The 12,141-nt window shown below is 68.3% G+C and overlaps 2 protein-coding genes across 9 annotated transcripts in view; both read left to right on the plus strand.

Moving 5' to 3' along the window:
* ADGRB2 (adhesion G protein-coupled receptor B2) overlaps window positions 1–6,281 on the plus strand; it is a 34,361-nt gene extending 28,080 nt beyond the window's left edge. For 6 of the 8 annotated variants that reach the window (XM_077788549.2, XM_085559753.1, XM_085559754.1 and 3 more), the window contains 13 exons: window positions 107–257; window positions 492–561; window positions 1,139–1,205; window positions 1,441–1,526; window positions 2,058–2,156; window positions 2,872–3,043; window positions 3,141–3,236; window positions 3,375–3,414; window positions 3,547–4,208; window positions 4,453–4,488; window positions 5,206–5,310; window positions 5,450–5,503; window positions 5,616–6,281. In XM_077788549.2, the coding sequence (XP_077644675.2) occupies window positions 107–257; window positions 492–561; window positions 1,139–1,205; window positions 1,441–1,526; window positions 2,058–2,156; window positions 2,872–3,043; window positions 3,141–3,236; window positions 3,375–3,414; window positions 3,547–4,208; window positions 4,453–4,488; window positions 5,206–5,310; window positions 5,450–5,503; window positions 5,616–5,810 (1,833 nt within the window). In that variant the 3' untranslated portion in view covers window positions 5,811–6,281. The remainder of the gene's footprint in view (window positions 1–106; window positions 258–491; window positions 562–1,138; window positions 1,206–1,440; window positions 1,527–2,057; window positions 2,157–2,871; window positions 3,044–3,140; window positions 3,237–3,374; window positions 3,415–3,546; window positions 4,209–4,452; window positions 4,489–5,205; window positions 5,311–5,449; window positions 5,504–5,615) is intronic. The other 2 variants (XM_085559755.1, XM_085559759.1) reach the window with 1 other exon arrangement.
* Window positions 6,282–9,785: 3,504 nt separating this feature from the next.
* Window positions 9,786–12,141, plus strand: part of COL16A1 (collagen type XVI alpha 1 chain) — a 30,375-nt gene continuing 28,019 nt past the window's right edge. The window contains exons 1-2 of the mRNA XM_077788512.2: window positions 9,786–10,432; window positions 11,279–11,391. Coding sequence (XP_077644638.2) covers window positions 9,945–10,432; window positions 11,279–11,391 — 601 coding nt within the window. The 5' untranslated portion in view covers window positions 9,786–9,944. The remainder of the gene's footprint in view (window positions 10,433–11,278; window positions 11,392–12,141) is intronic.

Here is a 12,141-nt window from a genome sequence, read left to right on the forward strand (position 1 = left end):
CGGGATTAACTCCACACCAACCTCGCCGGGGGCGTGGGGCTTTAACCACCGCGGTGCCAGCACGTGGCCCGTGTCCCCCTGATGTCGCCGTGTCCCCACCCTGCAGGGCGTGTGCACCATGACCGCCGCCTTCCTCCACTTCTTCTTCCTCTCGTCCTTCTGCTGGGTGCTGACCGAGGCGTGGCAGTCCTACCTGGCGGTGATCGGCCGGATCCGGACACGCCTGGTCAGGAAACGCTTCCTGTGCCTGGGATGGGGTAAGAGCCCGGCCTGCCCCGGAGCGGGGCACCCCTCGCCCACCCTGCTGGCTCAGCAGGAGGGAAACTGAGGCACGGCGGAGGAAAGCAGCGCCAGGTGTCTCCGTTGGGGCACCCTCAGGCCGTGGGGAGCTGTCAGAGGAGCTCCAGCGCTGTCCCCACCCCTGGGGTTGGCACGGGGAGGGGACAGTGCCACCTTCCTCCTGCTCCTCCAGCCCCGTGTCCCCTCTCCAGGCTTGCCAGCCCTCGTTGTCGCCGTGTCCGTCGGCTTCACACGGACCAAAGGCTACGGGACAGCGAGCTAGTACGTGGGGACAGGGACAGGGACAGGGGACAGGGGACAGGGAACAGGGGACAGGGGACAGGGACAGGGGACAGGGACAGGGACAGGGGACAGGGAACAGGGGACAGGGGAAAGGAGACAGGGGACGGGGACAGGGGACAAGGGACAGGGAATGGGGACAGGGACAGGGACAGGGGACGGGGACATGGGACAGGGGAAAGGGGACAGGGGACAGGGGAAAAGGGACAGGGGACAGGGGACAGGGGACAGGGGACAGGGGGACAGGGGACAGGGGACAGGGGACATGGGGACAGGGACAGGGAGAGGGACAGGGGACATGGGACAGGGGACAGGGGACAGGGGACAGGGGACAGGGGACAGGGGACAGGGGACAGGGGACAGGGGAAAGGGGACAGGGGGACAGGGGACAGGGGACAGGGACAGGGGACAGGGACAGGGAGAGGGACAGGGGACATGGGGACATGGGACAGGGGACAGGGACAGGGGAAAGGGGACAGGGGACACGGGGCGGGGCTGGCTGCGAGCAGGGCACGGCCACAGGGCTGTCCCCTGACCCGTCACCCGCGGTCCCCTGCAGCTGCTGGCTCTCGCTGGAGGGCGGATTGCTCTATGCCTTCGTGGGACCCGCTGCTGTCATCGTGCTGGTGAGCTGCCCCCCAAAACCCTGCACCCCCCAAAACCCACCCGGGGGGGGGGGCTGGGAGCCGTGGGCAGGGGGCTCCGTGCCAGCCCTGAGCCCCCCAAAACCCACCCCGAGGGGGGCTGGGATCCACAGGCAGGGGGTCCGTGCCAGCCCTGAGCCCCCCAAAAACCCACCTGGGAGGTGCCCCAGCCGCGGGCAGGGGGCTCCGTGCCAGGTCTGTGCCCACCCTCCCGCAGGTGAACATGCTGGTGGGCATCATCGTCTTCAACAAGCTCATGTCCCGCGAGGGCATTTCAGATAAGTCCAAAAAGCAGCGAGCTGGGTAAGTGCCCTGCGCCCCTCGGGGTGGTGGTGGGGGGGTCCCCGGGGCTGCCCCCCGACCCCCGCACCCTGCCGGGGGGGCTGGGCACGGGGGGTGCCCCGGGTGGGGCAGATTTCCCCGCAGCGGTGGGCGGCGGGGGTGAGCGCAGCCCTTTGCTGGGGGCTGCTGGAGGGGCAGAATTTGGGGGGCAACCACCCCCGCTCCTTCCCTCGGGGAAAGGGGGGTCCGCAGGCCGCAGCCCCCCCTCCGTGCCCGCCCCCTCCCCTGCCGCTTGCCCACCCCCCTCGCCATTAACAGCTGCCGCCCTCGACTAACCCGGCGCTTTCTTTCTCTCTTTCTCTCTCTTTCTTCTCCCCCTCCCATTCGCTTCTTGCCTGTGTGTGTCCATCCATCCCTCCGTCCATCTGTCCATCCCCTCCCCGCCCTCCTGCCTTGCTCCCGTGCCTGCATCCCCCTCCCCACCCCGCTGCCCCTCACCCCCGCGTGGCCCGGTCCTGGCCGTGGGGCGCCGGGGGGTCGCTGGGCTGCTAGCTCCAAGCCCCCCCCGTGCGGCAGCCTGCTGCTGAAATGCACCAAGTGCGGCGTGGTGTCCAGCGCGGCCATGACCTCCGCCACCGCCAGCAGTGCCATGTTAGTGCCAGTCCCGTGCCCCCCGCCCCGAGCACAGCGCGGGGTGTGGGGTGGGGGTGTGTGTGGGGGGGCTCTGGGCATCTCCCCGAAGGGGTTGGGGGGCGGCTTGGGGGTCCCCGAGGGGAAGAAAGGAAGGAAGGAAGGAAGGAAGGGTGATGCTCTGTGCTCGGGGCGGGGTGTCCCATCACGTCTGCATGGCATGGCTTCCCCATGGCAGGTCACCTCATCGCTGGGGTTTGGGGGGGGCTCTTCTGGCCTAAAGGTGGGGGGGCACAAGCTCGGGGGGGTTGTCTCCGGGACCCTCTTCCAGAGGCTGCCGAAGTCCTCGCTCACGGGGGTTTAGTCGCGGCAGAGGCAGCCCCAAAATTCGCTGCTAAAAAAAAATAAAAAATAAAAAAAAAAAAATCAAAATCAAAATCCCCTCTCTGCTGTTGCGGTGGCCGTGGGAGGGTGGCGGTGGCCCCGCGTCCCCCCCCAGCACCCTGTGGCTGTGAGGGGACAGGGACACACCTGGGGGGTGCTGCTGGAGCCCACAGGTCCCCTCAGCCCTCCTTGGGGACACCGAGGAAGAGGGGACAGCTGGGTCACACAGCCCCGGCCGTGCTTTGGGGGGCTCGGGGGGCTGCTGCTGGGGAGGGGGGCCGTGCTCGGGGGGGGCTGCCCCGGGGCAATCCCACCCCGCGGGCTCACCCCGGCCCCTCTCTCCCTGCGCCAGGGCATCGCTGTGGAGCTCCTGCGTGGTCCTGCCTCTGCTGGCGCTGACCTGGATGTCGGCCGTGCTCGCCATGACCGACCGGCGCTCCATCCTCTTCCAGGTCCTCTTCGCCGTCTTCAACTCCGTCCAGGGCTTCGTCATCATCACCGTGCACGGCTTCCTGCGCCGAGAGGTCAGCCGGGGGCCGGGAGCCGTGACCGGCTCTGTCCCCGCAGGGCTACCAGGGGCCAGCCCTGGCCGCGGGGCCGTGACCGGCTCTGTCCCCGCAGGTCCAGGACGTGGTCAAGTGTCAGATGGGGGGGTGCAGGAGCGAGGAGAATGAAAACTCGCCCGACTCCTGCAAGAACGGGCAGGTGCAGATCCTGGTGAGTGGGGTCCCCCAGCCCGCAGACCCCGCCGCTGCCCCGTGCCGGCCGTGGTGCTTCATTTCCCCGTCTCTCTCCCTCTCTCTGTCTCCTCTCTCTCTCTCTCTCGCTCTCTCCCTTCTTTCTGGATTTTTATAGACAGATTTTGAAAAGGACGTTGACCTGGCGTGTCAGACAGGTGAGCTCCCCTCTGTTGTCACCTTGCCGCACCTGGGAGGGACGGGCAGCACCAGCCAGGGGGTCTGTCCCGTGTCCCCCCACCCTCCGCGGGACCCCCGGGGCCGGCTCTGACCCCGCTCCCTGCCTGCAGTGCTGTTCAAAGAGGTGAACACCTGCAACCCCGCCACCATCACGGGTACCTTGTCCCGCATCTCCCTGGACGGCGACGAAGACCCCAAGCTCAACACGACCTCGGAGGGCGGCCTGGGCTTCTCCAGCCTGCCCGGGAACATCCCCCCCGCCAGCATCCTGGTGCAGGTGCCCAAGATGACGCCCAACGTGGTGGCGGGGCTGACCGAGCTGGGCGAGCCGCCGGCGCAGCAGCTCGGCCTGGAGGCGCCGGGCCCCGTTTACCTGTGCACCGAGAGCAGCCTGCGGCCCCTGGAATACGGCTGGATCCGGGCCCCGGAGGCCCCCCGCGAGAGCGATTACATGATGCTGCCCCGCCGCACCGGCAGCCTCAAGCCTTTCCCCCGGGACGAGGCGACGCTCGGTGCCGGCGCGGAGGAGGCGGTGCCCGGCGGGACGGGGCGCCCGGCGGTCGAAGGGGACGCCTATCCCGGTTTTGTGGCGGTGGATCACGTCAACGTGAACCTCAACCAGCCCTACGCCACGGTGAAGGCGCCCTACGGCCTCCAGTTCAAGCAGCATCATCCCACGGTGAGGCAGATCCTGGCCTCGGAGCTGTCGGAGCGCAGCCGCACCATGCCCCGCACCGTGCCCGGCTCTGCCATGAAAGTGGGGTCGCTGGAGGTGAGCGGGGGGCTGCTGCCCGCGGGCACAAGCGTGGGGAGGGACACGATTGCACGTGTGGGCTCGCATGAATTCCCCCCCCGGCCATCCCACCCTCGGCGGGATGAGCTCCGTGTCCCCAGCCGGGCATGGATTGGGGCTGGCATGAGCCCCCAAACCCTGTTCCTCCTCATCCCGGCCCTGCAAAGACCTTTCCCTTTTCTTCTCCATCTCCTCCCCCCGCTCCTGCCTGTGCCCCCGCCAGAGGAAGAGGTTGCGGTACTCTGACCTGGACTTCGAGGTAAGTCCCGCCACGGAGGCGGCACCGGTGCCACCGTGGGGACCGATCCGCTTTGTCCCCGCTCCTTCGCCCTGCTGGCAGCTCCTGAGCTCGGAGGGGGTGGAAGCAGGGCAGCAGCAAGCGATGGCTCTGCCGGAAAACACCGGCGCTGGGCATGGAGCGGGCTCTGCTGCTTGTGTGGGACGCAGGGATGGGGACAGGGGACAGGGGACAGTGCCGAGGGACAGTGTTGAGGGACAGGGGACAGTGCCGAGGGACAGTGCCGAGGGGCAGGGGACAGTGCCAAGGGGAGAGGGGACAGTGCTGAGGGAAAGGGGACAGGGGACAATGCCAAGGGACAGTGGGCAGTGCCAAGGGACAATGCCGAGGGGCAGGGGACAGCGCCGAGAGACAGTGGGCAGTGCCGAGGGACAGGGGACAGTGTTGTGGGACAGGGGACAGGGGACAGTGCTGAGGGACAAGGGACAGTGCCGAGGGGAAGGGGACAGTGCTGAGGGACAGGGGACAGTGCCGAGGGAAAGGGGACAGGGAAGAGGGGACAGGGGACAGTGCTGAGGGACAGTGCTGAGGGACAGGGGACAGTGCTGAGGGAAAGGGGACAGGGGACAGTGCCAAGAGACAGTGGGCAGTGCCAAGGGACAATGCCGAGGGGCAGGGGACAGGGCCGAGGGGCAGCGGGCAGCGCCGATGGCCACAGGCTCTGCTCTGCCCCCGCAGAAGGTGATGCACACACGGAAACGCCACTCCGAGCTCTACCACGAGCTCAACCAGAAATTCCACACGCTGGACCGGTACCGGGCTCCGTCCACCGGCTCCTCCAAGGTGAGGTCCTGGAGGCCCCGTCCTGCCCTGGTGTGCACCCTGCAAGCCTTTACCTCCTCCTGCATGGACTGTGGCACCCCGGGGAGATGGAGGGCACCCAGGGGCGCCGCCGGGGCTGAGCGCTGGGGTTTTTCCGCAGCGAGAAAAGCGGTGGAGCGTCTCGTCGGGCGGCGGGGACAAGAGCACGGCCAACGTAAGTCCTGAACCCCCCCATGGGGGTTGTCCCATCCCATCCTGGGGAGGGCAGGAGGTGGCTGCGGGGCAGAGCCAGGCACTGCTGGCCACAGCCGCCCCTCGCCCTGCAGGATGTGACCAGCCCCGAGGAGCAGCGGCCGAAGGCTCCGGCCGCGCCGCCCAAGCCGTGGAGCACCTTCAAGGCGATGACGCTGGGCTCGCTGCCCAGCGCCCAGCGGGACCGGCTGGAGCTGTGCCGGGCAGACTGGGACAGCCCCTGCGGCGGCCTGGACGCGGCCGATGGCGACTTCCAGACGGAGGTGTGAGCCCCGTGCCCGCCGCCGCCGCCGCGCCCCGGCCGCGCTGGGTTTGCTCCGTGCTCCGGGGGCAGCCGGGGGGGGTCCCTGCCTGGTCGGAGCCGTTTTCCCCCCAAGCCCGGGAGAGCCGCCTCCCGTTCATCCTCCCGCGGTTCCTCCTCCTGCCACCCCCAGGACGCGGGTGTGGAGAGGACCCGCGGCCTTTCCCCCCAGCCCCAAAAATGCTCCCCCACGCTCACGCCTGCACCCCCACCCCGGGGCAGGACCGGCCGTCGAGGCCCTCAGACCTTCGTTCTTTTCTACCGGGATGTTTCTTCACGCCGTGCACCGTGTGCACGCGAGCGGCCGCCCCCCGGGACCCCCCCCCCAACCCCGGGACCCCCGCGGCCGCCCCCTCCCAGCCCTCCCCACTGTCCCCACCCCACGGGGCAGGTGCTGTCGTTGTTGGAAATAAAAGTTCACTCTCTGTGGTGCCGTGGGGCCGCGGCCGCCGCCTCGTGCTTCTCCCGGCGGTGGCTGTCACCCGGTGTCACCCCTGCTCTGCCCCAAAATTCCCCCCCCTCACCGAGCAGGCCTGATCCTGCAAAGGAACATCTGATCACGGGAACCGGGAGCAGTAATTATGGATTGATTAATCAGTGAGTAAATCAGTGCCTCGGAGGTCGGCACCACGCGGAGCCGCTCCAGGTGGGCTGCCCGGCGCTGCCGGAGCATCCCAGCATCCGGAGCAGGACCAGCAGCTGTGGTGGGAATGCCCAGAGCAGGAGCTGGGTCAGGACATCTCTGCTGGTGGCTCTCAGCACGGCTGGCATGAGATTTTGATCCGTGGTGGGATGGCGGCACCGAAATCCTCCCGCTGGGAGAGCCGTGGCGGTGCCGTGGTGGGAGCAGATCCCGCTCAGGGCTGTTCCTTCCCTCTGGAAAAGCCTCCTGAGCTTCCTGAGGGCTTCCCGTGCACAGGACAGGTTTGGAGAGAGCAAAGGGCACTGCCCAGTTTGGGCTGGTGGGCACTGCCCAGTTTGGACCTTGGCACTGCTCCCAGCCCCAGTGCCGGGGCACTGGGCCAGGATGTGACCCTTGGAGTGGGGGAGCCTCTGCCCAGCCCCCCCAGGGCATGGAAGTACCAATTTTATAACCCAGTTTATCCCAGCAGTGCCCAGTTCAGGTTTGGGGCACTGGAAAAACCCATTTGGGTTCCAACGTGGTGATGGGAGCGAAGAGGAGGAGGGGGTGGAAGAAGCCAAATTATTCCGCTGCCACCTCCTAAGGGTGCACAGGGAGGGCACTGCCACGAGCACAAGGATTTTGGCTGTCCATGCCAGGGCTCAGGACCGTGGGTGACCGGTCCTGGCACGGCCAGGGGCTGCTGTGGGGCTCGGGCGTAGCTCCCAGCCCCATGGAGGGTGCGGGTCAGGGTCACCATCCCCTTCCCTGGGGTGTCCCCCCGCTGCTCCCTAATTCTGCTGGAAATTCTGCTGGAAATTCTGCAGCCGCATCCTCCAGCTCTGCTTTCTGGGAGCTGCCACGCACTGGGATCCCCCCGCCTCCCCGCCCCCTGCTTTTGGGGGATCCGGGACCTGCTCCAGCTCCCCTCCTCTCCTTCCCAGCCAAACGCAGAGCGGCGAGAGGCAGCGCCAGGGTTTCCTGGGGCATCTGTTGGCAATTAACAGCTTTTATTACTCGTGGAGACGCCAGATGGGGCGAGGGAACGGAGCCCGGGCGAGAGGCGCAGCCTCGCGGTGTGTCCCAGCTTTAAGGGGACAGGGGACAGCCCCCAGTCCTGCAGGGTGGCTCCGAGCAGATCCCAGAGCTCCGGAGCCTTTTCCATCCGCAGCTCCCATGGGAGCCAGGCTGTGTCCCCCCCGCCACCAAAATGGGCCAAAAATGTGCGGATTGGGGGGCGGAAATGATGGAGAAGCCGCTCTGAGGCTGCGCGGGGGGGACGGGAACTCCTCCTCCGGGCAAGAAAACTTCACCAAAAAGAGACAAAAAATTGCTGTTCTAGCACCGCGGGTACAAACGGCCCGAGGATGCTGGAAAGAATTCCTGCCGGATCGTTCCTTCCTGGCTGGAATTTTTAGGAGGGGAGGGGGGAATTGTGCCTGGATTGGTGCAAAATTCCTGCTGAGCAGCTGAAATCCTCACCGCAGGAATTCCCTCCTGCGCCTCGTCCAGGCCGGCAGCTGCCTCTGAGCCAGCGCGGTCCGGACGGCGTCACCCCAAATCCTCATCCGCTGGATTTGGGGAAACTTTTTGGGTGGGGGGATGAGAAGTGGGGAGCCCCCAGGGTAACACAACCTCGGTGCCGCTTCGGGCTCGGAGGTCAAAATTCTCTCCCAGCCCCAAAATTGTCGGGCTCTGCTCCGGCTCGTGTTTTTTGGCAGGCGGCGCGGCAGTTTCTTGGAAGCGCAGCGTGCCTCTGAGTTTTCCATGATGGGATGGCGGCGGGGGCTGCGGGATCCTGCTTTCCATCCCCCCGCCGGGCGCCGCTCCAAGGCGGAGTTTTGGGATCCGGCTGCTTTTTTTTCCCCTCTGGAAATGCCGAGCCCGGGCTCTGGAGCAGCCCCGGGAAGCAGGAGCTGCGCGGAGCGGGGGGTTCCACATCCCTGGGGGTGTCGGGGTGCCTTTGTGACACGGATTTGGGGACAAAGAAACCAGGGGAGCACCCTGGGAAGTGAGGGAAAATGAGGGGTTTGGGGGGCTCAAGGTTGGCACCAGCCCCCTGCCCGCGGCTGGAGCATTCCCCGGGTGGGTTTTTGGGGGGTTCAGGGCTGGTTCGGAGCCCCCTGCCCGCGGCTGGAGCATTCCCCGGGTGGGTTTTTGGGGGGTTCAGGGCTGGCACCAGCCCCCTGCCCGCGGTTCCCAGCCCCTCCCCGGGTGGGTTTTTGGGGGGGCAGCTCAGCAGCACGATGACGGCAGCGGGAAGGGTGCCACAGCGTTTTGCAGCTGAATTGAGGCTCCCGGGAGCTGCAGAGGGTGGGACGGGGCTGCCCCTCATCCCTGCTCTGTTCTGGGGTTGGGATGGGATTTGGGGACACTTTTGGGGCCGTGCCCCCCACTCCCAGGACACACAAACCCAGGTTCACCGCTGCTGGGTGGCCCCAAACAAAGAAGAGCTCGAGGTGAAAAATCATCCCAAACGCCAGAGCGAGGAGAGTTTTCGCTGTGCTTTCGTTCCCGCTTGCTTTAATTACCCTTAATTACCTCAGCAGGCACCTCGCGGGAGCATTGTCACCACGTCGCCGGGCCTGGCGGGCAAGAGCCACGACAGCTTATTTACTGCCTCAGCATAAGCAGCAGTTGTTAATTAGCGAGTTTATTGAGATCCATGCGTCCCTCACGCGTCTCTAAAGCTGCAGCCCGAATAGATCCATCACAATTTGGGAGAAAACGCGGCTGAGCCATCCCGGGTGTCCTGTGCCACCTCAGCATGGTGGCGGTTGAGCCATCCCCGGTGTCCTGTGTCACCCCAGCTGAGCTGAGCCATCCCAGATGTCCTGTGCCACCCCAGCACGGTGGCAGCTGAGCCATCCCCGGTGTCCTGTGCCACTCCAGCTGAGCCATCCCAGATGTCCTGTGCCACTCCAGCTGAGCCATCCCGGGTGTCCTGTGTCACCCAGCACGGTGGCACAGCCGTAGCGATGCCAGCAGATGCTTGGCACCCTGCAGACCCAAAATTGCATCAGCTGGGCTCGTTCCCTGTCTGGTTTTGGGGGGTCAGGGCGGCCTGGCACGCACGGGAACGGGAGGATGGGGCAGAGCTGGGCAGCCAGGCCCCGGGGCAGCGTTGCAGGCTGGCACGGCGGGACGGGCACGGATCCCTGGCACAGCTCCGGGCAATGGACGGGCGGTGCCAGCGGCAGGGATGGTGGCAGCGATCTGAGCCCGGGCACCTCGCCCCGAGCCAGGCTGTCCCCAAGCCACCGCAGGGCGCAGGGAGGGGACACCAGCTCGGTGTCACACAGCGGGCTGGCTGTCGCCGTGCCTCGGAGCTGCTCCCGGGGCCGTGCCAGTGCGGGGGCATCCTTGAGGGACACCCTCGTGCCGTGGGGACATTGTACCCAGCGATGCCAGCGCCGGGTGGCCTTCAGCTCCCTGTGGGGAGGAAGAGGGTGGCTTGGGGACAGGGGTGGCAGACAGGGAATGGGACACACCCAACCCATCCCGGCATTGGGGTTCTCCTCTTGTGGGCCGGGGGGAAGGAGCGGAGGCGCTGCCGGGAGAGGCGCCCGGGGCTGGAGGAGGAGGAGGAGGAGGAGGAGGAGGAGGAGGAGGAGGAGGAGGAGGAGGGCGGGATGCGAAGGCGGGCGGCGGTCGGAGCCCCCCCGGGTTGCGGGGGTGGTGCGGAGGGCGGGCAGCGCTTGGGGGGCGGCTCGGGCTCCCCCGGAGGGAGGCGGGGAAGGCGGCGGGGGCGGCGCGGCAGCTCCCGGTGTCCCGAGAAGGAGTTCCCGGTGTCCCGCGGCGGAGTTCCCGGTGTCCCCAAGAGGAGTTCCCGGTGTCCCCAGGAGGAGTTCCCGGTGTCCCGAGGAGGAGATCCCGGTGTCCCCAAGAGGAGTCCCCGGTTTCCCCAGGAGGAAGTCCCGGTGTCCCGCACCCCCCCGACAGCCCCGTCCCCGCCGAGCCCCGCTCAGGTGAGCCCCGGGGCAGCCCCGCACCGGGGCCGGGTGGAGCCCGGCGGAGCCCGGCCCCGCGGCGGGACGGGCCGGGGAGGGGTTCCCCGTTAATCACCCGAGTTAATCACGGCCCGGGGCCGCGGGGACCCGCGGGTGCGGAGGGTGCGGCGCAGGGAAGGCGGGGAGCGGGCGGGGGGAGCCGCGGAGCGGAGCGGGGTGCAGGCGGGTGGCAGAAGCGGGGGGCGCGGGCAGTGCCAGGCCAGCGGGGCCCGGTGCAGCACAGGGGACAAGCGGTGAAGGAAGGGGCTGTGGCACGGGGGACAGCGGTGCTGGGAGCCTGGGAAGAGCCGGGGGTGTGAGAGAGCGCCGAGCAGGCGGGCAGGGCAGGGCAGGGGTGGCCCCGCTGCCGGGGGTCCCGGGGGGAGCGTGGGGTGAAGAACGGGGCCGCACGTCCCGCTCTGGCAGCAGCCCCTGAAGCCGAGCGTGTCCGTCTGTCCCGGCCCCGGCTTGCCTCGTGGCAGGAAGCAGGAGGGGGGCCAGGTCGGGGTGACCTGCCGGGACACCCCGGGATCCACACGGGACCGGGAGGTGGTGAGACCGCCCTGGGTGGGTGCACGCAGGAGGTGCCCGGTTCCGCTCTGGGGAACCTCAGCCGTTGCATTTCCAAATGTTTGGAGTAAATTTGGCACGGACACGCAGGGATGCTGAGGCTTGGGGTGGGCGGGGACCACATTGACCCCCAAAACTGAGCCATGGCCATGGCCAGGAGGGTCAGTGCCACTCCATGCTGGTGGCTTTCCCGGTGTGGGCAACCTCATGGGCTGGTGGCCACCAGGTGCCCATCCCGGGGTGTCTCCCTTGCAGGTGGCCGTGCGGGCCCTGCGCCTGTGCCACGGGCACCATGAGGGGTCTCTGGGCCCTGGCGCTCGCCGGGCTCCTCAGCGCCTGCCAGGGGACGGAGCCGCTGCCAGCGCAAGGTAAGGAGCCCCGGGAGCCACCTCCCTCCTCGCTGTCCCTGTCACAGCAGGGTCAGCCCCGGGGGTGGCAGAGCACCGTCAGCTGTGGCAGGCGCGGAGCGGCGGCTCCCGGGCGAGCGCCGGGGCTTTGCTCAGCATCCCGTGCGGGCGAGGGGCCGGGGAGAGCGGAGCCGAGCGAGTCCGGCTGCGGGGGGACACCCCGACACCGCCCCGCAGCCGTGCCGGCAGGGAGCGATGGGGCCGGGGCACTCCGCGGCCCGGGACGCTCGGTGCCAGCGGCTCCGGGCGGGGCGGGTGAGCCAGGACAGCCCCGGGCAGGGTGGGTGAGCACGCACGGAGCTCCCGAGGGAGGTTTGGGCTCCAGCTGCGAGCCGGGAAGAGCTCTGGAGGTTTGGGGCTTTGTGCTCTGGGTTTTGGGGTGCCACGGGCCGTGCGTGGGGCCGCTCCCAGCTTCCACCCCTGTTCCTCGCAGTGCCCGCCCTGCCCGGCCCCGCTGGCACCGGGAAATGTGAGTGTGGCGCTGGCCGGGGGCACCCCGAGCTGGCCGGGCTGGGCTGGGACCTGGGGGTGACAAAAGCCACCGCGCCGCTGCCACCAGCCCCCCACGTCCCCACGGCTCCTCCTGGCCCTGCAGCAGCCTGGTGGAGGGCTGGGGGTGTCCGCGATGGATGAGCCCGGCTCTGCCCGCTGTCCCCGGCCTGGCGGTGGCTCCCGGTGTGGGATGAGCCCCGGGCCGCGGCAGAGGAGCCG

This window comes from Lonchura striata, chromosome 23, assembly GCF_050655825.1.
Source record: "Lonchura striata isolate lonStrDom1 chromosome 23, ASM5065582v1, whole genome shotgun sequence".
Classification (NCBI taxonomy): domain Eukaryota; kingdom Metazoa; phylum Chordata; class Aves; order Passeriformes; family Estrildidae; genus Lonchura; species Lonchura striata.